This window comes from Mustela lutreola, chromosome 10 (genome assembly GCF_030435805.1).
Source record: "Mustela lutreola isolate mMusLut2 chromosome 10, mMusLut2.pri, whole genome shotgun sequence".
Lineage (NCBI taxonomy): Eukaryota > Metazoa > Chordata > Mammalia > Carnivora > Mustelidae > Mustela > Mustela lutreola.
In genome coordinates, this window is record NC_081299.1 from 72,222,193 (window position 1) to 72,250,028 (window position 27,836).

General features: G+C 35.8%; 1 protein-coding gene across 2 annotated transcripts in view; it reads right to left on the bottom strand.

The window, feature by feature from the left end:
• Positions 1 to 27,836, bottom strand: part of COL24A1 (collagen type XXIV alpha 1 chain) — a 402,120-nt gene that overhangs the window by 107,164 nt on the left and 267,120 nt on the right. For both annotated transcript variants that reach the window (XM_059136719.1, XM_059136718.1), the window contains exons 33-37: positions 27,227 to 27,280; positions 21,005 to 21,058; positions 20,546 to 20,599; positions 19,042 to 19,095; positions 18,772 to 18,879 (exon numbers count right to left, since the gene is read on the bottom strand). In XM_059136719.1, coding sequence (XP_058992702.1) covers positions 18,772 to 18,879; positions 19,042 to 19,095; positions 20,546 to 20,599; positions 21,005 to 21,058; positions 27,227 to 27,280 — 324 coding nt within the window. The remainder of the gene's footprint in view (positions 1 to 18,771; positions 18,880 to 19,041; positions 19,096 to 20,545; positions 20,600 to 21,004; positions 21,059 to 27,226; positions 27,281 to 27,836) is intronic.

The window sequence follows — 27,836 nt, forward strand, 5'->3', positions numbered from 1 at the left end:
TTCATTAATCAAATCCTATAAATAATTCTTGTGGGATTTTGACTAAAACCATATTGGATTTATAGATTAATTTAGGGGAGAGTTGATAATTTTTTGATATTGAGTACACCTACTTATGAATATAAAATATCTCTCCATTTATTTAGGTCCTTGTTAATAAACATTATTTTCAAGAAAACTTTGCAAATCTTTTGTTAGATTTTTTAAAAAATTTATTTTTTTTCAGTGTTCCAAAATTTATTGCTTATGCACCACACCCAGTGCTCCATGCAATACATGCCCTCCATAATACCCACCACCACGTTCACCCAACCCCCCACCCTCATCCCCTCCAAAACCATCAGTCTTTTGTTAAATTTATTCCTAGAGGCTTAACTTGGTTGTTGGTTGTATTATAAATAGTATTTTTATTTATTTATTTTTGTAATTTTATTTTTCAGTGTTTAAAGATTCATTGTTTATGCACCACACCCAGTGCTACATGCAATACATGCTTTCCTTAATATCCACCACCAGGCTCAACCAACCTCCCACTCCCCTCCCCTCCAAAACTCTCAGTTTGTTTCTCGGAGGCCACAGTCTCTCCTGGTTTGTCTCCCCCTCTGATTTCCCCCAATTCCCTTTCCCTTTCTTTCTTCTAATGTCCTCCAAGTTATTCCTTATGTTCTGCAAAGAGTGAAATCATATGATAATTGACTCTCTCTGCTTGACTTATTTCACTCAGCATCATCTCTTCCAGTCCCGTCCATGTTGATACAAAAGTTGGGTATTCGTCCTTTCTGATGGAGGCATAATACTCCATTTTATATATGCACCATATCTTCTTCATCCATTTCTTTGTTGAAGGGCATCTTGGCCCTTTCCACAGTTTGGCAATTATGGACATTGGGGTACAGATGACCCTTCTTTTTACTACCTCTGTATCTTTGGGATAAATACCCATCAGTGCAATTGCAGGTCATAGGGTAGCTCTATTTTTTAATTTCCTAAGGAATCTCCACACTGTTTTCCAGTAATAGTATTTTTTAAATTTTTCTAACTATTGCTGGGGAAGAGGAATCTATATCTTTGTATATTCTTATATTTAACATCTTGCTAAAATCTCACTGATTCTAATAATTTATCTGTAGATTATTTCTCTTATTTTACTATACTGGCTGAGTCTCTGAGTAAATGTTGAATAGAAATACTAAATAGTGGTGATCTTTGCTCATATCTTTGAGGTTTCACCATTTCATATGATAGTCAACATGGATATTAAATTTTTATAAATACTTCTTGTTTCATCTATTGAGATTGTATCTTTTTTTCTTTCTTTAATTTATAGTTATGTGACTTAAAGTTACAATTCTTAAAAATGTTAGGCCTTTTTTGCAATACTTGTAAGAGAGGGAATTCATAAGTCCTTTTATTATATCAACATTTCATAACTGCATTGAACTCAAATACCCAGATGTCAGCTGATACTACTGTGTGGCAATGCTATCTGGCAATGAACAAAGCAGTTTAAACATCATTGTGTTTATATATTTAAATATTAATAACAATTTGTAGATAATGTAAAAATGTGACAAATTTAAGTCTCACAAATGTGTATAATTGGGAAATTTATTACTTTGCAAGATGGTTTGCACATTCTTCAAACTTCCATTCTTACCTCATTTTCAAGTTAATTACCTTGCTTTGTTCTACACTGAGACCAGTAGCAATTAAGAAAGAGAAATCTCTTCCCGACACCCAATGTACAGACGTACCTCCTTATGTACGCACATATTGTTTCCCTTCTCCGATGAAGGAAGGAGTTTCCCTATTTCTTACCTGAAGCCAGATCCTCACTTGGATCTAAACCATGTCCTCTTCAAGGCCTTCTCCTACACTTGCACTATCAATTTTTTGCTCTTAACGGAATCACTTCCAACAGCAATTGAATATGCTGGATAGCACTCATTTGAGAAAAATCCTTCCTTGACCTCATGTCCCTTCCTCCCTTTCTATTCACTCACTCAATTTCTCAGGTACTCTTCTAGTTCTGTTTTTGCTTCCCCATCATAGCAAAGCTTTTTGAAAGATTTGTTTATGCTCATTGTCAATACTTCTGTACTTCTCTTTCCATCTTCATTTGGGCTTTTGTTCTTACCACAACTCTGCAATTGCCTCCTTTTGGACAACTGACCTTCAAATAGCCACATCCAATAATGCAGTGGCTCATTTTATCTGAAACTGTTTTCCATTCTTACAACTTTTAAAAACTTTTGTTTACATGGCAGCATGCTTCTCAAATTTTCTACTTATTTATAACATCTCTTTATCTCCTGATAGACTAATGATTCCTAAAGTTATGTCACCTCTCCTGACAGCACCAATGACCTGATTTTCCCACCTACTGACATCTTTTTGCAGTTCTAATAGGCATCTCAAACTTCATGTGTCCCAAACTGAATTCCCTCCTCAAACCCCTAAACTTTGTCTCTCCTTATCTTCCACATCTCTGCTGTAATGGGGCAGTATTTTGAAAATTATTAAAATTCCTTTTCTATTTTGCCTTTTTGAATATATAGACTTTACCCTATTCAGCTTGAGGGGTTCATTTGCCAAAGGGCTGAATGTATTAAGAGAAAATTTTTCTTTTTTCATTGTTTGCAACTTTAAAATTTCCAAGTTGAGCCTAGGGTACCCAGCACACAGGTTGTTCTATATTATAGAGAAGACACACTTTCCAATAGAACTCTAAGGTCTCCACTAGATTATAGAAGGATGAGAATATGACATAGGGGAAATACAGAGAAGGCCAGTTTTGTTTTTTTGTTTTTTTTTCCTTTCCCTATTGATTTCAGGAATATGCATGAAGGCAAAGAGAGAGGGAGAGACATAGATGTTCAGATTTTCCTCTTCCTGAGTTTTGGCAGAGTGAAACCCTTGTTCCCTACTACCTCTTCAGAATGTAGGAAAGGTACCTTCTCTTTAGATTTCAATTGATTTATGGCCATGTCAATTTGGATGCTCAGGAAAATAAAAATGAAGAATATTTGCTAAATTTTCCCAAGCTACTCTTTGATTCCTCTATGATGTAGACAGGAACCTAGAAACACACCTGGGGAACTTGTGTGTGTGTGTGTGAATAGTCATTACTCTAGAATAGTCATTACTCTAGTAAGACGGGGCTCTACTATAAGGGCTAAAAGGCAGATTTCCTGGGCTAGAACTGAATGAGAATCCAGAAGACCTGAGAGGGATCTGCAGATTGCTGGAAGTTCAGAGGGAACACCCCCTCCCCCAAAAGAAATGAAAACTACTAGCTATAGATGTCATCATCACAGGCCAGCAAGGTAGGTGGTAAGCAAATTGACAAGGATGTTACCATGTCCCTATCATTATGAATAACACCTGCATCTAGAACCAAGACCTCTTCACCCTTACCATCAGCAGACATTCAGACTCTCTAATGGGAAGGAATAAAAGAGGGAGGTCGAGAACCGATAAATTTGAGAAAAAGTATCGTAGGAGTCTAAGTCTTATCTACAGAGACTACTAATTTATAGGCATAAATTGTTTAAGCTTTCAGCTGAGTTGGATTTAAAAATTTATTTTCCATGACAGCCTGGGTGGCCCAGTCAGTTAAACATCTGACTTTGGCTCAGGTCATAAACCCAGGGTCCTGGAATGGAGCCCTCTGTCAGGATCCCTGCTCAGCAGAGGAGTCTGCTTCTCTCTCTCTCCCTTTGCTTCTCCCCCTGCTCATGCTCTGTATCCCTTGCTCACTCTCAAATAAATAAATAAAATCTTTAAAAAATTTATTTTTCCCCTAGCCCCTCAAAAACTCCTCACTATTCAGTAACTCAGAGTTTGTGAGGAAAACCGGATGAACCAAAAACAGTATCACGTATTTGCACCTGTGTAAGTACCAGTTTGTAGCCCCATACTATGCTTAATAGTATGATTACCAATTCAGTTACTCCAGCTAAAAACCAGGATTTATTCTTTATAATTTTTTCCCTCTTTCTCAACATCCAAAACAATGAGCAAATCCAATTGACTCTATCTCCAAAATATGTCTTGAATGGGATCACTACTCATTATCTCTATTGCCCTCTTACATTCCAAACCACCACACCAGTTTTCATTTACATTACTGCCACAGCCTTCTAAATTCACTTTTATCCTTAGATCTGTTTCTTCAAAAGACCCCAAATTATCACTAACACCGTTAATCAAACACATCTCCTTGTTTAAAACCTTCCAAGTGGCTGTCCACTGAAATCAGAATCATCATCAAACCTCTTATCATGGTCTGCAATCCTCCTCATAATCTGGCACCTTCTATTTCTCTGGCATCATGTTTTCCAGTCGCTTACTACATTCTAGCTCCTTGGCCACATTTCCCCCTTTCTAATAGCGCATCTAATAAATGCCCTTTCTGCCGTAGGGCATTTGTGTTAGATGGTCCTTCCGCCTAGAAAGCTTTTTCTTAGATATTCACACTACTGGCTTACCTTCAGGCATCTGGCTCAGTGTAACCCTAGGAAGCCCTTTTGTGACCACCTTAATTTAAAATAGCCTATACCTAATCACTTTTCATCCCATTACCATGTTTTATTTTTTTCACAGCACTTATTACTATCAGAAATTACCATTCTTATGTACATTGCTTTCTCACGCTACAATGTATGTTCCAAGACAGCAGGGAACTTGTCTGTTTTGTTTATTGCTATAACATTAGTACCCAGAACAGTGCCTGGCATATAGTTGACACTTAATACATACTTAATACTTAATAAACAAAAGAATGATAGAATGCATGCCCATTCTATCATTTTTATTTAGCCTTAATAGGAGAGTAACCTAGTCTACTTGGTGTCCATTTGTAAAGAAATAACATCTTAAAAAGCATGTATTAAAGTTCATAAACCAAAGTTTATGTATAAAAGGTGTAGTGAGATATTTTTATGCTACTAAAACTTTTAGTTTCTAAGAAATGTAGCATATGGATCTACTTGAAACATTTTGCAGAGTAAACTTTTGTACACTCGAAGAACATATTATGTGTGAAAAAGGGGGTTGACTGTATTCTATATTATATTTTCTTTTGACATTATAATCAGAAAGGTTTCCCCTGGTTCTTTTGTCCACATTTTTTTTTTTTCTTTTCAAAGACAGGTTTTCTCTTTTTGCAGGGGTTGGGGGCAGGTGGCAGAAAACTTCCACTGATATTAGGCTGGTTTATTTTAGTGCTTGTTCTGAAATGCATAAGAAATATCTTGCTCTAAAATGTGGGCTATTAAAAGTTAACAGACCCATTGCAACCCATTTGTGTATTCACAAGCTTATAGGGCAGACTGGAAAAATAGCAACAATTTTTAAATGTGCATGTTTTAATAGATTTCTTCAACAATTATAAAAATAAGAATCCTTTTATATAAATGTCATGTTGACAAAGAATAGTCGGCTTGATGTCGAGCCTACTCATAAAATAGAAGGAGTTGGGATTCCAGTCTATTACTTTAAATATGTGGGAATAGCTATGCTGTCTTCAAAATAACACACCACATATATTTTTTAAACAACTTTGAGATATAATTCACATTCCATATTATGAACCCATATAAAGTGTACGATTTAATGATTTTTAGTATATAGGCACAGAATTGTGCAACCATTACCACAATCAATTTTACAATATTTTCATTGCCCCAAAAGAAATCCTGTGCCCATAAGTAGTAATTTCCCATTTTCTCCCAACCACTGCACTGCCCCCCAACCTCCAGTCCTGGGCAACCACTAACCTACTTTCTGTCTTTCTGGATTTGCCTTATTTGGGATATGTCATACAATATGTGGTCTCTTTTGACCAGCTGCTTTCACTAAGCATAATGTTTTCAAGGCTCATCAAAGTCATAGTATGTATGAGTATATCATTTCTTTGCATTGCCAAGTAATAGTCCATTGCATGGACATACTACATTTATTAATATACATTTACTAATTCATCAGTTGATTATCATTGTGATTATTTCCATTTTTTGGCTATCATAAAAAATGCTGCTATAAATATTTATGTACATGTTTTTGTCTGAACCTTGTTTTCACTTTTATTGGGTCTATACCTAGGAATAGAGCTGGTGGGTCATATAGTAACTGCATGTTTAACATGTTGAGAAACTGCCAAATTGATTTACCAAGTGGCCACATCATTTTAATCTCATCAACAATGTATATTTACATCCTCATCAACACTTGGTATTTTCTATTTTTGTGAAAAATTTTAAATTTTTTTTATTATAACCATCCTAGTCAAGTGGAGTGGTATCTCATTGTGGTTTTATTTGCATTCTTTTAAAGGTTAATGATGTTGATCATCTTCTCAATTGCTTATTGGGTAACTATATATCTTCTTTGGAGAAACATCTGTTTAAATGTTTTGCTAATTTTTCAATTGGTTTATCTTTATACTATTGAGTTGGAAGAGTTCTTTATATATTCTGGACACAAGTCCATTATTATATATAATTTGCAAAGATTTTTCTCCCCTTCCACAGGTGCCTTTTCACTGTCTTAATGGTGTTTTATGAAGTATGGAACTTTTAATTTTAATGGAGTCCAATTTATTTATTTCTTTTGTTATTCATTACTTTGGTGTTATCCAAGAAAACTTTGCATAAATCAAGGTCATGAAGATTTACTTCTATGTTTTCTTTCAAGACATTTATAGTTTTAGCTCTTAAATTTCAGTGTAAGACCCATTTTGAGTTAATTTTTGTGTGTAGTGTAAGGAAGGGTCCAACTTTATTCTTTTGTATGCAGATTTCCACATGTTCTAGTACCTTTTGTTGAAAAGACCATTCTCTATTTGAATTATCTTTGTACATAACATGCTCTTGCAATTCAAATTTACTTTGTTCTATTTTTGCCCCTCTGGGGTTTATTGTATCCTTTGAGATAGCCAATAACATTAGATATACTAAACAAAGTTTACAAGTTATATAGTGATTCCTATATAACTATATAACATATAGTCCTATATATCATATAACATAACAGACTATGTTCCTCTTATGCTTGAAACCTTTCAATGCCTTTTTACTATACTTTGAATAAAACCCAAACTTCTTACATGATTTAAATAATCCTTTATGATCTGCTTCCTATTTATTTCTTCAATCTCATCTCAAACAACTTTTGACTATTTATTATGCTGCAACTGTGAGTAGCTTCCTTTAAGTTTTCCAGAAATACCTAGACCATTCTCATTTCCACAACTTGGCCCTTGTTTTTCCATCTACCTTGAATAATCTCCCAAAGTTCTTTGGAGAGCTGGTTCTTTTTCATTCCTCAGGTCTTACCTCAATCCTCCCTGATCCAGAGAAGTCTTCCCTCAATGCTCTGTTGGAAGCAGGCTTCTCTTCCCTTAACCAGCTATTCTTTTTCATCGCCCTAGTTATGATCATCTCATTGCATTTATCACTACTTGCAATGATCTAGTCTATGGTCAGTGCTCATAATACTATAAAATCTGAGATCAGGAATATTGCCCATCTTGTTCCCCTTGATCCCCACTGCTTAGCAGAGTTCTTGGTTCATAGAAAGTACTCCAAAACTTTGCTGAGTTATTGAATGGACAAATACATTTTACAGAGTCACCATTTGTAAGGCTAATACAAATTTAGGAACATCCAAGCTAATCCACCCACCCCCCCTTTTTTTCTTTTAAAGCTATAGAGCCTTTTTTCCCAAAGAAAACCTGTACAGAAGGCAATATATTAGATATATATACAAATATTATATTTTCTGACTCACCTAATAATAGAAGAATACTCCTGCCCATTCAGCATCCCTTCCTGACACAGCTATCCTGGGAAGTTCTGCATTGCTCCCTTTATGTGTAATGTGTAAACTGAGAAACCAAAGAATGACTCACCCAACAATGTACAGCTCTTTAGTAGTAGAGCAGGGATAGTGGTAGAACAATTCTTGCATAATGGTCAGTGCAGAGTTCTTTCTATTTCTGTGTTGGTTTATGACACAACAGTTCAGAACAAACAAGCCTAAGACCAGAGTCATAAAAATCATTCAGAAAATAAAGATTTAAATAAGTCCTTTACTCCCTAATGCCACTGACCTCAAATTTCCAAAGTTACTATTTTTCAGAGTTTCCTGGGAAATTACCCCAGAAATAAGAGTCATGTATATCTTTATCATTCTTTTTTAACTACTGATAAGTCCTCGCATCTCTCTGACTTTGCTTTTAAAGATTCTATTGAGAAAGCTTCTAAGCCTTACTTGGTTTCATGTTTTAAGATAGTCCCCTATTAACAATGATCCTATTGTTCTATACAAATGGAAAAATCACACTTCAATAAATCCAAACAAGTTTTGTCCTAACAGAACAAAAGAAGACAATTTCATTTTTATATATTCAACTTTTAACTCCCATAGTTTCACATCTGTTTAGATGTTAGACACTACAGTGATAGATTTTTTTTTTTTTTTAAGAAATGGGTGACAGACCATAAGTCAGGCAGATGTTTCTTCTCAGATGTTTCCAAATTCTTTTCCCCTACAGTGTTATACATGTAGACAACTGAACACTTTAGCATGTAATTCAAGCATAAAATATACATACTAAAATTCTGTTCAAAGAAGTCTACATTTTAGATTTGGGAATTTGTTACGGATGCTTCCTGTGCTTTATTTTTCAATCTAGTTCTCATTTTCCAATCTTCTAGAAAGAATAACATTTCTTTCCTTGAAAAACAAGTTTTATTTCTTTTTCTCATTCTCTTTCTTGTTTATTTTTTAAGAATAGGTAGCATCTTAATGACATTGCTTAAGGAAGAATTTTTTAAAGTGAAAAATAAATCCAACATCAGGCTGTATGATTAAGCAATAGTTCCTTGGATCATAAAATTCTTTTGAAAAAATGTGCCATGGTATTTTTATTGAGTTTATGAGCTGAAAGGCATTTAAAATTCCAAGGAGAACAACAAAAAGAATAAAAAGAAACACACATGTGTTGTTACTAAAAAAAGGCACCAAAGATGTGTATGAGGCAAGATTGTTCCTGGGAAAAATTATGAAGCAGATGAAATCTGTGTTTATCATTTTTCCATGTCTTGTTTTGAGCCCCTTTTTTCATCTCTGTTCTGCCCATCACCAGCTGTCATGCTGCATCATCCCCTCCTGGGACTTGTGTCTATTATCCTATGGCATGGCTAGGCCCTTCTTTTTCTTAGTTTTGTTCTCCCCACCAACATTTAGTGTTCTGCTGGGGAAATAGATTAAGTGATTGAAAAAAATCCATACCAAAGTATTAATAGTTGTTAATGGCTAATGATTTTCTCATACAAAAATGAATTTGATAAGAACTCTCAGAAATATAATCACACTTCTTCAGCATTTGTTACTTGGCTTCTCTGTGAGTCCAGCCATGGTGAGTCCCCTAATAAAGATGGAAAATATCAAGAACTCCAAAAAGGTGAAATATAAGGCCAGCCTGGTTACCTCATGTGGTGTGGCTTAGAGGAACAGAAGTCATAATAAAAGAACTAGACAGAGCCACCTCTGCCATCTGCTATATTCTTAGCTTTGTCTGAGCCTGTGTTATTGTTGTTGTTGTTTTGTTTTCAGTTATAAAGTAGGGAAAAGAAAGCATCACTAGATTATTGGTAGGATCCTATGAGAAAATATAAGTGAAACTCTATTGGTCAGGCTGGACCAAGAGTTTGAAGATAATTTGGGCGGGGGTGGTTGATTCTCTAATGCTTTGTATTTGCTGCAGTGGAACACCTATCATAGTTTTCCAGGACTGAGAGGGCAAGACAAAGGAGAATTGGGCACTTAACCACTTATGTAAAACCATAGGGAAAAAAGACTCAATTTGCCAATTGCTGAAAAATAGGCAATGTTTCTGGTTCACTTTCAAACTTTAACTGTCATGTTGAAGTACACTGGTACAGTTGTTTATTATTTGGGGGAAGAGGTGAGATGGCATTATTTCTAATTATTGCTAAAGGAATCAAAATTATTGGTAAATGATGTGAATGGTAAGATAGCCAATGTGTGATTCATTTATGGTATTTGTTCTATTCTTCCAGATAGAGCTTCTTCTCGGTTATTGGAAATGTAATTGAGATTACTGGGGGCAGGAACTATCTTTGAAAGGCTGAGTAAGATTCCCATGATCTCATATTTAAAGATGTGAGGAAGATGAACAGTAAAATAAAAAAGTAAAATATCCAGAGAGGCCATATCTGAAAGAATATAACAAATATCATAAACTAAGGATTTAAGTAAAAGACAAGATGTTCTCATTATTTATTTACATCTTATATTTGCTCTGTGGTTAGAGAATCTGTCCAATGTGACATTTAGAATTTCCCTTGAAGTAATACTACAATTTGAGATCAGATATTGGTAGCTTAAATTAGCCTGCAAAGGATTTCTTATGTCATTCTAGAGTTAGGATATCACTCTATAGGAATAATGTCAGCTATATGAATAAAAATCAGAAATATTCAAAGTAAGTTTGAGATAACACAATGTTCCCCTTCAAATACTTTATGACAGAAGTTCCATAGCTGAGGTGACATCATCAGGATAGTGACATAAGTCATTCCTGAATTCAGCCATCCTCAGAAGAAGACCAACTAGCAAATATCCACATAAAAGACCACCATTGTGAAAATCCCAGAACCTGTAAGTGAGGATGAAGCACTCGCCTAGATCACAGAGATACAGCAGACCACAGTAAAAAGGTGAGAGTAAAGATTTCATTTTGATTTCATTGTCCTTTCCCAAGAACAGCAGAGCACTGCATCAGGTGGCTCCCTTGGCTTACAGTTTCTCCAACGAGGGAAAGAAAACCAAAGGTGGTCATTCACCTTCCCCAGGATTATGGAATGCTTTCAGGGTAGCCTACTAAGGTCTTACTTCACAGGGTTCACTGGGGAAGCCTGGAGGCTTGACCACTAAGGATCAGAGAGAGACAGAGAATGGAGGCAAGGATTATAGCAACCTGTACCAGACCTTGGTGGACTGCATTTCTCCTTGCAGTAGCACCTGAGCGAGATCTCAGGCAGTGATTCTGCACTTCCACAGAGCTGAGTTGGTCTCTCTGTCTGGTTAGGAGTTTGGCTGAGGGTTCTGCACAATTTGGGCCCCCAGCCAAAGGGTCATACCTGCTGTGGAGCCCATTATATGGCCCTGAGTAGCAACCTTGCCCAACAGCTAACCACACACTTCCATCCCACTATGCCTAGCCATAGAACCTGGACAGTTATGGAGTCCATGCTATAACTCTACACAGGCAGGCAGTCAAGCCAGCAGTCCTGCCAAAATGTTGGGAATGACCACAGAACCTGTACAGCAGTCATGGGAAGCCTTGGAACCTAGCTTAAAGTACTGCCCAGCTGTGAGGCCCAACCAGCAGTTCTACCCAGCAGCAAAATCTATCTTGTGGCCCTGTAAACTTACTAAACACAGCTTGCAATCTTGTATAAGCAAGAAACCCAGAAAGTGGCCTTGTCCAACTACAAAGCATAGCATTCAGCCCCACCTAATAAAACCACAGACAGTAAATCTACGCAATCATGGAACATATAGCCTCCGGCCCCAGCTAACACTGAGATACAGCTGAAGAACCTACTTAATCAGAAAGCCTGGCAAGTGACCTTACCCAACAGAAGGGCACAGCCTGTGGCCCAAGTAATCCTGAAGCATAGCCTGTGACTCTATACAAACTTGGGGCACAACCTGTGGGTCTGCCCAACTGTGAAGCTATGCTTGTGGTCTCTGAACATGGAGTTCAGCCAATAGCACTACTGAGATAGGGTGCACAACGTGAGACCTTGCCTGACTACAGAGTCCAATCAGAGATATTGCCTTGCCAGGGAATATAACTTGAGACCTCACCCTACAAGCTCTCCTACCCAACCAGGGTACATATTCTCTGGCCTCACTTGAAAATGATGCCCAGTCAGTGGGCTCACTCAGTTCCAGAAAACAGCCAGTGACAGCCTTTTTCCAACCTCAGATCATGGGTAGGGCCCTTGCCCAACTGGAGACCTCAACAGTAAGCTATGCCTGTCCACAAATACTACCAGTTAACCAGTCAGCTAAATATTACTAGTTAACCAATCAGCTAAGCAGACTAATGAAGGTCTTTCCTTGCCAAAATAAACCTCTAATGTCTGGAAAAGGGGCCGCTTATTCAAAAGTGAAAATACCAGTGCAAGGATACAAGGACCATGAGGAATCAAGTAAAGATGACAATGCCAAAGGAAACTAATAAAAATTCAATAACTGATACCAGAATAATGGAATTCTATAGACTTTCTAACAAAGAATTCAGAATAACATCTTAAAGAAGTTCAATGAGTATAAGAACACACAAATAGACAAATAAAAATAATAAAAACAATGCATGAACAAAATGAGAAATCTAACAAATAAATAGAAACCATAAAAATAAAGAAAACAAAAATTCTAGAGATGAACAATACAATGACTGAACTGAAGAATTCAATAGAGAACTTTAGTAGTAGACTCAACCAAGCAGTAGAATCAGTGAACCCAAAGACAAGTCATTTGAAATTACCCAGAAGAGTTAATAGGGGAAGAAAAAAAAAATAGAAGAACAAAATAAAGGGAAAAAAGTCTATGGTGCATATGAGATAGCATCAAGTGAAATATGTGCATACCTATAATGCTAGAAGGAGAAGAAAAAGAGCAAAAAGTCTATTTGAAGATATAATGGCTGAAAATGTCCCAAACCTGGGGAGAGAAATGGACATCCAGATTCTTGAGGACCAAAGGATCCCAAATAAGTTGGATACAAAAAGAGTAACTATGAAACACATCATAATTAAATTATAAAAAAATCAAAGACAAAGGAAGAATTTTGGAAGCAGCAAAGAAAAGCAACTTCTCACACAAAAGAGAGACTCTGTAAGACTATAAGTACATGTCTTAGCAGAAACTGCAGGCCAGGGGCACCTGGGTGGCTCAGTGGGTTAAAGCCTCTGCCTTCGACTCAGGTCATGATCTCAAGGTCCTGGGATTGAGCCTCACATCAGGCTCTTTGCCCAGTGGGGAGCCTGCTTCTTCCTCTCTCTCTGCCTGCCTCCCTGCCTGCTTGTGCTCTCTCTCTCTCAAATAAATGAATAAATAAAATCTTTAAAAAAAAAAAAAAAGAAACTGCAGGCCAGAAGAAAGTGGAATAATTTCTTCAAAATATTCAAAGAAAAAAAGTCAATCAAGGATACTATACCCAGCAAAGATGTCTTTTAGAAATGAAGAAGTGATAAAGACTTTCCTCAAAGAACAAAAGCTGAAGAGTTCACCATTACCTGTCTTACAAGAAATGTTAAAGGGTATTTTTTAGGCTCAAAGAAAAGAATGTAATTAATGTCATAAAAACATGAATGTATAAAGCTCACCAATAGATGTAAATATATATTCAAAGTCAGATTCTCTAATATTGTAATGATTATGTTATAAATCACTTATAACTCTAATTAAAAAGTGAAAAAACAAATGCATTAAAAATAACAATAACTAAGATAATTTGTTATTGTATCATAATTTAAAAAGATGTAAATTGTAACATCAATAACCTGAAATATGAGGAAGGGAGAAGAAGTAAAAGTATAGAGTTTCTGTACAGTATTGAAGTTATTATCTGCTTTAAATAAGATATTAAAACATATTTTATGTTAGCCACAAAGAATGTCGTAGATACACAAAATTTTAATAAAGGATTAAGTCATACTGCTACAATAAGTCATAAAGCCTTATAATTCATAACATCACAAAGACAACAAGAGAGAAAACAAGGAGATATGATCTATAAAACAGTCAGCAAACAATTAAGAAAGCAGAGTTAGTTACACTAATATGAGTCAAAATAGACTTTATAATATGTAATTATAAATATTAATCAATAATATATAATAATTATAAATATATGTGCACCAAACTTTGGAGCTCTTAATTGTTGAAGCAAATATTAACAAATAAAGGAAGAAATTAATAGCTGGTTCTTTGAAAGAATTAATAAAATTGATAAACCCCTAGCTAGACTTACCAAAAAGAAAAAAGAAAGGACCCAAATAAAATCACGAGTGAAAGAGGAGAGATTACAACCAATACCATAGAAACACAGTTATAAGAGAATATTATGAAAAATTATATGCCAACAAATTGGGCAATCTGGAAGAAAAGGCCCAACTTCTAGAAACATACAAACTACCAGAACTGAAACAGAAAGAAATATAAAATTTGAACAGACCTATGACTAGCAAAGAAATTGAATTAGTAATAAAAAATCTTGCAATAAACAAAACTCCAGGGTCAGTTGCCTTCCCAGGGGAATTCTACAGAACATTTAAAGAAGAATTAATACCTATTCTTCTGAAACAGCTGCAGAAAGTAGAAATGGAAGGAAAACTTCCAAATTCATTCTATGAGGCCAACATTGCCTTGATTTCCAAACCAGACAAAGACCCCACTAAAAAGGAGAATTATAGGTCAATATTCCTGATGAACATGGATGTAAACAAGATACTAGCAAATTGAATCCAACAGTACATTAAAAGAATTATTCACCACAATCAAGTGGGATTTATTCCTGGGCTGCAAGCATGGTTCAATATTCACAAATCAATCACTGAGATACACAACATTAATTTTAAAAAAAAAGGATAAGAACCATATGATCTTCTCAATAGATGCAGAAAAAGCATTTGACAACATACAGCATGTATTTTTTTTTTTTTAAAGATTTCATCTATTTATTTGACAGACAGAGATCACAAGCAGGCAGAGAGGCAGGTAGAGAGAGAGGAGGAAGCAGGCTCCCCACTGAGCAGAGAGCCTGACGCGGGGCTCGATCCCAGGACCCTGGGATCATGACCTGAGCAGAGACCTCAACCCAGTGAGCCACCCAGACGCCCCTACAGCATGTATTCTTGATAAAAACCTTCAACAAATTAGGGATAGAGAGAGCATACCTTAACACCATAAAGGCCTATATGAAGGATCCACAGCTAATATCATCCTCAATGAGGAAAAAACAAGGATTTTCTTCTAAGGTCAGGAACAAGACAGGGATGTCCACTCTCACCATTGTTACTTAACATGGTACTAAAAGTCCTAGCCTTGGGGCACCTGGGTGGCTCAGTGGGTTAAGCCGCTGCCTTTGGCTCAGGTCATGATCTCAGGGTCCTGGGATTGAGTCCCGCATCGGGCTCTCTGCTCAGCAGGGAGCCTGCTTCCCTCTCTCTCTCTCTGCCTGCCTCTCAGTCTACTTGTGATTTCTCTCTGTCAAATAAATAAATAAAATCTTTTAAAAAAAAATTCTATAAAAAGTCCTAGCCTCAGCAATTAGACAACAAAAAGAAATAAAAGGCTTATTTGTTCTTTGGGTGTTGAGTTTGCTAAGTTCTTTATGTTAAATGAAATAAGTCAGTCAGAGAAAGACAAATACCATATGATTTCACTCACATGTGGAATTTAAGAAACAAAACAGATAAACGTAGAAGCGGGGGAAAAAGAGAGGGAGGCAAGCCTTAAGAAACTCTTAACTACAGAGAACAGAGAGTTGATGGAGGGGAGGTGGGCAGGGAATGGGCTAAATTAGTGATGGTGATTAAGGAGGGCACTTGTGAGAAGCACTGGGTGTTGTATGAAAGTGATGAATCACTAAATTCTACTCCTGAAATCCATTTACACTGTATGTTAACTACTAGAATTTAAATAATAACTTGAAACAAAAATGGAAACACAACATAGAAAAAATTTATGGAAAGCAGTTCTAAGAGAGTTTACATGCCGACTTTATAAAAGGAGAAAGATCACAAATAAATTACCTAAGTTTATACCTCAAAGAAGTACAAGTTCTCAAAGTTAGCAGAAGAAAAAAAAAATGATGAAAATCAGAGCAAAAGTAAATAAAATAGAAAACAGAAAAACTAGAGAAGAGGTTAACAAAATAGCTGTTTGCTTGAAATGATAAACCCGACAAACACCAAGACAGAAAGACCTCAAATACAGTTAGAAAAGAAAGAGATTATGCTGAGTGAAATAAGTCAAGCAGAGAGAGTCAATTATCATATGGTTTCACTTATTTGTGGAGCATAACAAATAACATGGAGGACAAGGGGAGTTAGAGAGAAGGGAGTTGGGGGAAATTGGAAGGGGAGGTGAACCATGAGAGACTATGGACTCTCTGAGTGGTTTGAAGCGGCAGGGGGTGGGAGGTTGGGGGAACCAGGTGGTGGGTATTAGAGAGGGCATGGATTGCATGGAGCACTGGGTGTGGTGCAAAAACAAGAAATACTGTTATGCTGAAAATTAAAAAAAATTTAAAAAAGAAAAGAAAGGGAAAACATTATAAATTGTAACACGGCAAAACGAAGGATTATAAAAGACTATTAATATATAATTATTTGTCAGCCAATTGGACAGCTTAGAATATACTTATTCCTAGAAGAGTACTACTTACCAAGACTGGATCATGCTGAAACAGAAAATTTGAATAGACCAATAATGAATGAGACTGAATAAGTAATGAAAAACCTCTCAACAAAGAAAAACCTAGTTTTTGTTGATGAATTCTGCCAAACACTTAAAGAAGAAGTAATGGTAATATTTCTCAAACTCATCCAAAATTTTGAAAAGGAGGAATATACTCAAGCTCAGGTCAGCATTATCCTGATACAAAAGCCAGATAACTATATTATAAGAAAGCAACAGATCAAAGCCCTAATGAATACGGACGCAAAAATTCTCAACAAAATGCTAGCAAACTAAATTCAAGATCAAATTAAAAGGATCATACACCATGTTCAAGTGGGATTTATTCCTGGGATGCAAGAATGGATCAATCAATGTGATAAACCCCATTCACAGAATTAAAGATAAAACCATATGATCATCTCAATAGATGCAGAAAGAGTATTTGACAAACTTCAATAATTTTCATGATAAAAACTCTCAATACAGCAGGTATAGAGGGAACATACCTCAACATAATAAAGGTTATACATGACAAACTCTCAGCTAATGTCGCATTTAATAGTGAAAGGTTGAAAGGATTTCCTCTAAGATCAGGAGCAAGAGACTCTGACCACTTCTGTTCACAGTAGTACTGGAAATCCTACCCAAGCAATTATGCAGGAAAAAGAAATAAAAGGCACCCAAATAAGAAAGGAAGAAGTAAAACTGTCTGTGAAGATGGCATTATCTTCATATATAGAAGACTCTAAAGACTTGACAAAAAAAAAAAAAACCAAAACAAAAACCCTGTTAAAATTAATAAATGCTTTCAGTAAAATGGCAGGATACAAAAATCACCTAGAAAACCCAGTCATGTTGACATGTGCTAAGAATGAATTATCTGAAAAAGAAATAAAGAAAACATTCCCATTTATAATAGCATTTAAAACAATACAATATTTAGTGATAAATACAACCAAGGAGATGAAATATCTAGAGACTGAAAACTGTAAGATATTGATGAAAGAAATTGAAGAAGACACATAAATGGAGAGCTGTCTCATATTCATAGGGAGGAATAATTAATATTGTTAACATGTCCATATTACCCCAAACCATCTACAGATTCAGTGTAATTCCTACCAAGATTCCAATGGCATCTTTTATAGGAATAGAAAATAATCCTAAAATTCACATGAAACCATGAAATACCCCAAATAACAAAAACAATCTTGAGAAAAATTAAAGCTGGAGGTATCACACCTCTTAATTCCAGATTGTATTAATATAAGACTATATTAATAGAAACAGTGTGGTACTGGCATTAAAACAGACATAAAGACTAATGGAAAAGAACTGAGAGCCCAGAGAAAATGCATACATATATGGTGGTCAATTTATATTTAAAAAAGAATGGTATATATATGGTTTATATATACAATGGAATATTCAGCCACAAAAAGAAGGAAATCTGGACATTTGCAACAATGTGGATGGACCTGGAAGTCATTATGTTATGTGAAATAAGTCGGAGGAAAAAAAAATTCTGTATGATTGCAAATATGTGTGTTATCTAAAAAAAAAAAAAAAAAAAAAAAAAAACAACCCTGAAATCATAGGAACAGAGAATAGACTGACGGTTGTTGATGTCAGTGGAGAGATGGAGTGGAGAATCTCTCCACTTCTGGTTGTTGCCAGAAGTGGAGAGATGGGGGAAATGGTGAATGGACACAAAGTTCTAGTTATAAATAACTCACAGAGATATAATGTACAATGTGGTGACTATACTTAACAATACTGTATTGTATATTTGAAAGTTGCTAAGAGGGTAAGTCTTAAAAATTTTCTCCACACCACAAAAAGGTAAGTAAAGTGATAGATGTGTAACTAACCCTATTTGGTAATCATATATGTATACGTGTGTGCATGTGTGTGTGTGCTCATGTGTATAAAATTGTCACATTATACATCTTAAATTTACACAATGGTACTTGTCAATTATATCTCAAAGTGGGAGGGGGGAAAAAACTTCCAAGGACTTGTGTCCATTTGACACATGGAGAAATTATCTTTCTTCCTTGGATGTTAGGTAGGCTGATTATCAGTCCCTGGTTTGGCCTTTTCTCAAGCCACAGTTACATACCTTCAATTACCCAACGAACATCTAAGAGAATCAGAATGCGTGTGTGTATGTGTGTGTTTGTGTGTGTGGGTGTGTGGGTGTACATATACACAGAGGACTGAATTCACGGAGTACTCAAAAATAAACTCAGCAGTACTCACCGGAGGGCCCATTAGACCTGTCCTACCCGAGGGTCCTAAAGCCCCTGGTAAGCCTGTCTCTCCTTTTTCTCCATCTTCTCCAGGAAGACCCCTTCCTCCTGGGTTCCCCTGAAAGCCAGTAAAATTTTTTAAGAAAGGGAAAGCAGTAAAATAAGTATACCACACAATAAGCAGATTTTTGTTTATAACATAAAATCATGTAATTATGTAATATTTTAAAGATTTCACAAGAAACATCTACATACACATAATAAGAAAAGTATGATTTACCTTTAAGCCATCTTTCCCTTGGAGACCTTCTTCTCCGGGAGCTCCTGGTTCACCCTATTTTTTAGCAAAAACAGTAAGATTTATTATTTTGCTGAATTGCTTGCCTTAACTTACTCTTTGTTCCTGGTATCTATAGAAAGTATCAGGTTTCTGCACATTTACTCCTACTTATACTTTATTTATAAGGAATATTTGGCAGTATAATAAGCTTGATATAATTTGCTTGGAATAGCTCTGAAGATGATTTGAAGAATCAATATTGTAAATTCAAATATAAGATAGGCCCAGAATTTTAACTTTCAGATAATTAAGAGAAACACATATTCATTTGGTAGCTCTGAAAATTTATATAGTTACACCTGTGTTTCCTGAGTTCAAGGACTAGAAATCCTATATCTCTTAAAGTTATAGTACCTTGCTATACTCAATTAAATGGATTAATGTGACTTAATTCAGTTAAAACCATACTTTTACGGTCTGTATTTTCTCGCTTACAAGGGAACAGTTAAGGCCCTGGTACATCAAAAAGCTGTCCTCCAGATATAGAATTTAACAGAAAAATACAGCCATTGTCTATGAAGATATTACACTCTTGTCACCTAAAATAGTTAAAAGTGAGTTAATTAGTGCATCTTCACAATTTCTCTGTTGCTCCCACCATTGACACTTCCACTACCCCAACCTCACACTGCCAACCCCCCTGCAAAAAAAGGGAAAATGAAAAAGAAACAAGTCTCCAGACTTTGCCTTTTAGTATGCAAATGTCTCTTGAGATTATCTTGGGCATGGTTATCTTGGGAAAAAGCTTACCACAGCTCAAATTTCAAGCTGTCTATATTAGAATAACTTCTGTAAACTCTCTAATTATTCTTATTTACAATTATTTCCTTGAATCTTGTTAACTTTTCGTGACTTTAGATTTTTGTTTTTGTTTTTTTCAAACACAAATTAGGTTGTAATCATTTGTTTGCTTTGTTAGGTCAGGAAATATCCTGAGAGTTGATTACTGTTATTTGTGAATTTCTTCCTAATGTGAATATGAGTGACAATCACAGCTACTCTGCATATGTGTAAAGCATTCTATAGAGAACACTCCACACCGAGAAGAGGATGCATGAGCTTAGGACCCCAAATACTACTAAATGACAATATGAACAGCTTTAAAAACTAAGAAATAAAGACAAACGTTTTCTATTAGGCACCAGGAAGATTTATTATGCATTTTTGAAACTTTATTTATGCTGTTTCAAGTCTCTGAATCACTCAGGCCAGTGCATTAAAATGGTTCTCAGGGTACCTGGGTAACTCAGTTGGTTAGGCAATTGCCGTTGGCTCAGGTCATGATCCTGGAGTCCCATATCAGCCTTCCTGCTCCTCGGGGACTCTGCTTCTCCCTCTGACCTCTCCCCTTTCAGGCTCTCTCTCTCTCTCAAATAAATAAATAAACAAATAAAATCTTTTAAAAAAATAAAATAAAATAAAATGGTTCCCAGCAGACATTTACCCGTAACCCTGGTTCTCCAGCAACTCCAGCATTGCCTGCAGGTCCAACATTTCCCTAAAGAAACAAAGGGAAAGATTAAAATCATTTTCTACTAAAACAGTATATCTAATAATTATGGAAGGTGTATCATGAGGATAGGGCTTTTAAAACAATTCCCATTTTTTTCTTTTCCCCAGATTAATTTATCACCCCATTAGCTTTAATTAATATATTACCCCATTAGCTTTATCATTTTTATTTCCTCTCTTTCTCTTATACAAACATATACATGGAGTCAGTGAAAAGACAGATACATAGATATAGATATACATATTTATTTTCTGACTCATTTGAAAACACTTCCCATTTTTATCTGCTATCCTCACTTGTTTTCAAGATGATTGATATTTGCCAAAATGTGGCAAACAGGGGATTCAGTGGTAAAAATTGAGAGACCTTTTCACTATTTAGGAAGATTACCTTTACACCTGGTTCGCCTTGCAGACCAGATTCACCCTCAATACCTGAAGGTCCCTAGAAGAGAATGATTTGACACATCATTTGATATACATTCCTTCACTGATTGCAAAGGCAATAACAACCTCGCAAGAAGATCATAGTAATTTTTAGCCCAAGGGTAAGATATATGTCCAGGAAAATATTTTTGCTTCCACTTTATAAACTTGATGGCATAAGACCAGATAATTTTGGGACATTTTAACAGTTCAAATGCCAAAATAACATCTCCTGAAGTCAGGACTTTTAAGAACAATTTCTTCTATTCTTCCTGTCATCCTTCAATCCTTGGTCAAAGACAAACACTTCCCATTTCCTCTTCTAATTTCCTACCCTCATACTCTTACTATTCTCAGTGTTTTTTTTTTACCTTTCACCCTTATCCATTTCTGTTGAGCCCTCTGGAGCACACTTCTTTTAAAAATTTCAGTTTTCTTTATTCATTTTATGAAGAAAGATTTCAGATACAAAGATGATATGAATATATTCACATTATGAAAAATGCAAATGGCAGCTTTTCTACTTTCCTTTTGTGGGTGGGTCCAGTTGGGGAGAATTTGGTTCTTTATATCTTGAAAACATACAACTTCTTGCAACCTCTGGCTCTGCCTAGGCCTGACGCTCCTACAACTGCTGTTGTATTGTTTTTTTAAATTTGTTTGTTTCAGAGATATTTATCTTGTTTTTGAGCGCACTAAGGATATCCTTTCCCTCTTCCTCATTCCTCGTTCTTCTTTCTCTTTGACTGTGTACATGTACCTACGTATGTATGTATATATATATATATATAACTATAAAAACACACATGTATTCTGTAATTCCCATGTTTTTGGAGTAGAGGAGTAGCTTAAAGTATTAACTCACAACACACTCTTGACAAAAAGCTTCCTGTTGTCCTTCTATCTTTCAGTGATTCCTTAGTAGTTCTGACTCGTGGGTGATATTCTTCCTTATAACTACGAGAGTTTAAAATATCTTTTATGTAATAGTATTTTAGATAAGAGGAAGTTCAGTTTTCCATTTTTGACTCTGCTTCTGCAATACATATTCACCTTGCTTTTTTTTTCTAAAATAAAAGCTATACTTGCACAACAGTACTGATGGGAATTCTAATAAAAAGCCCAGTCCCATTCCTCAGAGGCAACTACTTTATTTTTTTATTTTTATTTTTTTAAAGATTTTATTTATTTATTAGAGAGAACACAAGTAAGGGGGAGAGACAGAGGGAGAAGCAGACTCCCTGCTGAGAAGGGAGCCTGCCTTGGGGCCCTATCGCAGGACCCTGGGATCATGACCTAACCTGAAGGCAGATGCTTAACCAGCTGAACCATCCAGGTGCCCCAGAGATACCTAACTACTTTATAAAACAATTTTTGTTTTCTTAGTGGTTATTTCTATAACTCAAAAATTATACCTTTACTTCTCAATGTATCACCTTGCTAAAGGTTAATTTCCTTATTCTCCCTCCATTTTACCATCATTTCACAATATTTTAATAGTCACATTATTTAAATTCTTCTGTGGGTTAGTTTTGTGACTTCTTTGCTGTTACAAGAGATAGTATAGTACAGTACTTAAGAGGAAAAATTATGAACTGAGATGGCCTGGGTTTCTGCTCTCTCTCAGAAATGATAGAATTTAATATCCTACTTTAAGATTAATATTCTGTCTTGAGAGAGAATCCCAGCTCTCTTAGAATTCCTTCCATATTAAAATTGCTTTCAATGTCACAGATTTTCTTTGGTTCCTAATTTCTCCCAACCTCTCAGCTCTTCCTGGCTTCTTTTATTCCTTTCTTAAACTAACTCTAATTGTTGATCTTCTAAAACCCAGCTGTTCCTTTTCTTATACCAATCTTGGATTAGCACTTTAAATTATTTCCATTTCTATTTCCAGCTGAATACTGCTGGAAAAAAAATTACACACTAGTGCAAAGTGGCATCATTACCTGTTGAGAGGCATAGTGGCTAAGATAAAGGATCGTGGAGAGAGAATCCCTGAACTGAAATGTAGGCTGTACCACTATTATTAGCTATCACTCTTCAGCAAGTGAGTTATTTAACCATTTCATGCCTTTGTTTCCTCATCTGTAAAATGAAAATAATAGCTGCATCTATCTCATAGGGAGTTGTAAGAATCCATTAATACAGCAAAACACAAATAGTGTTAGGCACATAGAAAATGCTTCATAATTGTGGGCTATTGGCATCATTATTATCAATATAAGGCAAATTCATTGCCTCCTACTAAAAGCTTGACTTTTAGTAAGGTGTATCTGCTCTTCCACTTGTCTATAGTCATTCCCTCCCCTATTATCTTCAACCAATGTTCTAAATCAGTGAATTTTCCTCGAATGACCTACTCAACCTCTACTCCTTATCACAACAGAATTTTTGTCTCTTACTCAGTTAAAAAAAAAACTTCTAGTTATTAGGTATGACTTTTCTCAGCTTTCTTTAGTCTCAGAGGATGTGGCATAGAATAGGTTATCAGCATCAGCTTTTGTGTCAGTTGTGGATTCAAAAGCCAGTCTCACTTCTTAACCATTTACCTTGGGCAGATTAACAGATGATGACCCTCATCTCCCTAATATTCCTCTTTGGTCTCTTGAAAGGTATTGTCATCCATCGTGTTGCACAGCCTAGAAAACTGGGAATAATTTTTGACTTCCCTTTCCACTTTACATCACATATTCTATACATATGAAGGTTCTGCAGAATTTATATAAAAGACATTTCTCAAATCCATCCACTCCTCTCCCTTTCTGTGCCTGCTACTTTCATTAAGAAGTCCATCATTGGGGTGCCTGGGTGGCTCAGTGGGTTGGGCCACTGCCTTCGGCTCGGGGCATGGTCTCAGGGTCCTGGGATCGAGCCCCATGTCCAGCTCTCTGCTCAGCAGGGAGCCTGCTTCTCTCTGCCTCTCTGCCTGCTTGTGATCTCTCTGTCAGATAAATAAAAAAAAAATTAAAAAAAAAAAAAAAAAGAAGTCCATCATTTCTTGCCTGGTTGAATGCAATGGTCCTTTAGTAGGTATTCATGGTTTCATTCCTGTCCTTTCAAATACATTCTCTATGTAGCTGTTAGAGCTATCTTACCACCCAAAAATTAAATCTGACTTTTTCACTGTCCTGTTTATCATATTTTACAATGACTTAATATGGCCCTTAAGATTAAAAAAAAAAATGAAGCTTAACAGAGTACACAAAGCTTTTCATACTTTTTCTATACTTTCGTCTACTACCACACCTTGCTTTGACTTTCAAAGAATCCATATTGCCTTATGTTTGTATGTTCTTGCTTATACTATTCCTTTTTCTGGAATTTCCTTATCTTTACTACTCTTTTCATATGGCTAACTCCTATTCATTCCTTAAAACTCATCTCGTAACTCATCTCGTCACCATTCCACATTCCCCACAAGTTTTCTTCTTCCTTGTATCCAGGTGGAGTTAAATGCTCATTGCCATGTTCCTATATTGACCTGGGAATATCTGCATCACTGGGTCTAATACATTGTAATGTAATAATCTTTTATATGACTATCTTCTGGAATAGGTTAGAAACTCCTACAGGAGTCAGGGACCATATATCAGCCTTCCTTGTATCACCTTCCAGTGGCTACAAAGTGCACAGCAAGAAACATGGCATCATTGTGGGATTAAAAATAGGCCAACAAACCTGGACCACAGAGGGCAGGAGAAGAGCTTTACTGGCATGTGGCTTAACGGTCTGCATAAGTCAGATAATGTGGAACATTATTCATTATGTTAAAAGGTTGGCATTTTACTAAAGGTCATGAGAGCCACGGAAAAATTCCAAGGAAAAGAATGGTATGACAAAGAGAAACTGGCAACAATTAGCTAACGAATGATGGAAGTTGCTGGAGACCTGCAGTAAGAGCAGACTAGAGCACTGGCAATAGGGATGAAAAAGAAAGGGTAAAACAGAGACACTATGGGGGTTCATTCACAGGGAAATGATGGCTGACTGGAGAAAATAAGTAGGAAGAGGAGTCTAGGAAGACTCAGTTTTCGGCTGTTCGGCGCAAGGAGTATCTTTCAATGAGATGGGAATAAAAAGAGAAAGAACACCAGGAAAGTAATAGGTTTGGTTTAGATATTTTGAATTTAAGATGTATGTAGGCTATGTAAGTGCATATGTAAGATACAACAGGGAATCAGTAACTGTAGCTGAAGAGACAGGTATGAGCTAGAGCCATCAAGATGAGAGCTCTAAGAATAATATTGGTAATTAGAGTCATTGTGATACTATGACTGCTAGGCTGAGAAAGAAGGACAGCTTCACATCATGACTGAGAAAGGCTAATGAGAAGGTAAAGGGCAGAATCTAAAGACAGCAGTTTCACAAAAGTCAAAAGAGGAAAAATTTATGTCTAATTTATTTAGAGCTAAAGTAAACAAACAGAAATGAAGGAACTGGGTTTTATAATTATAATTATAGTTTATTATTCCAAAAAATGTCCTAAATAGGGTCTTTTTTTTTTTTTTTTTTGAAGATTTATTTATTTGAGAGAGAGAGTGTGTGAGTGGAGAGAAGTAGAGAGAGATAATCTTCAAGTTGACTCCCTGTTGAGCACAGAGCCTGAAGCGGGGTTCAATCCCAGGACCCAGAGATCATGACCTGAGTGGAAATTAAGAGTTGGACACTTAACAAACTGAGCCACCCAGGCAGCCCAGGGGTCACTTCTTAATATTCTTCTATAAAGGAGATATAACATCTTAGAATGAAGGGTTATCAAATTAACTCAAAGTGAGTGAAGGGTAAGTTTTATTCACGTTTTTTGGTCATTTCAATGGGCTGTTACAAGAACTTTATGTGAATGGGCAGTAACCTCCTTGACAGGCTACAGCAACTATGCAAATATGTCTACTGAGGCAAGGGAAACAGAAGCAGAAATAAACTACTGGGACTTCATCAAAATAAAAAGCTTCTGTGCAGTAAAAGGAACAATCAACAAAACTAAAAGGCAACCTAAGGAATGGGTGAAGATATTTGCAAATGACATACCTGATAAAGGGTTAGTATCCAAAATATATACAGAATTTACAAAACTTAACACCCCAAAACCAAACAACCCAGTTTAAAAAATGGGCAGAAGACATGAATAGACATTTTTCCAAGGAAGACATACAGATGGTCCATAGACACATGAAAAGATGCTCAACATCACTTATCAGAGAAATACAAATCAAAACTACAATGACACATCACCTCACACCAGTGAGAATGGCAAATTAATAATACAAGAAACAACAGATGTTGGTGAGGATACAGAGAAAGTAGAACCCTCATATACTGTTGGTGGATACTGTTGGTGCAAACTGATACAGTCACTCTGGAAGACAGCATGGAGTTTCCTTAAAAAGTTAAAAACAGAACTACCCTACCATCCAGCAATTGCACTGCTAGGTATTTACCCCCCAAATAAAGAAAAACTAATTTAAAGGGATATGCGCACTCCAAAGTTTATAGCAGCAATATCAACAAATAGTCAAATTATGAAAAGAGCCCAAATGTCCATCAAGTGGTGAATGGGTAAAGAAGATATGGTGTATATCCAGTGGAACATTTCTCAGCCATCCAAATGAATGAAATCATGCCATTTGCAACAATGTGAATGGAGCTAGAAAGTATTATGCTAAGCAAAATAAGTCAGAGAAAGACACCATATGATTTCACTTATCTGTGCAATTTAAGAAACGAAACAAATGTTCACAGTAGAAAATGAGAGGAAAACCAAAAAACAGAGTTTTAACTATAGAAAACAAACTAATGGTTACCTGAGGGGAGGTGGGTGAGGGAATGGGTCAAACAGGTTATGGGATTCAGGAGTGCATTTGTGGTGATGAGCACTGGGTGTTGTATGTAAGTGCTGAAGCACTAAATTGTACACCAGAGACTAATCTTATACTGTATATCAACTAACTGGAATTTAAATAAAAACTTAAAAAAAGATAACTTTATGTGTATAAAATTATACTCATAAAACAGTCACCTTATTTTTTAATGGAATTTTAGGCTGTATTTTCTGAATATGAAACATAACACTACAGAACTATTCTTTAAATATATACCTAATGTATCAACTTTACTTTGAGGTGTCTTATAAAAAGTACTGGGAATTGATGAAACAACAAAGAAGAGCCACAGAAAAAAAAATTACCTCAGCGCCCATTTCTCCAGGAGGTCCAGCATCACCTTGCAATCCTCGTGGTCCCTACATTAAAATAAAATTTAAGATCTGAGAATCAAAGTTTACTCTGTATTTTGATTAACATATGCATCAAAATATGGGATTTTTAATATATTATATGTAATAGGACACATTTATCAACTTTTTGTATAAACAAAATTATAGCTTTATAGTTGATTCATCTGTTTTGTGTGTATGTGTATGTGTGTGTGTGTGTGTGTGCGTGTGTGTATGAATAGAAGGCTATGTTTGAATTCAAGAGTAAAGAAAGGACAGTACCCTTCATACTTTCATTCCCTAATTCACTCATCCATTCAATAAACATTTATTAAGCACCTAAGTTACTATTATATTCCATACTATATATTATATATATTATATCATACTAAGAGCTTTCAAAAGTTATCTTATTTGATGGATATGACAATAATATTTCTACTGGATATTTGTGGCAAAAATGTGACAAAATAGCATTTTTAAAGAAGCAAATACATGGTCTCCAATGAAATAAAAATACGTTAGAGTTCCATGATGTCATACTTTATCATGGTAGTGAATCCAGTTCAACATTTTCTCTGTT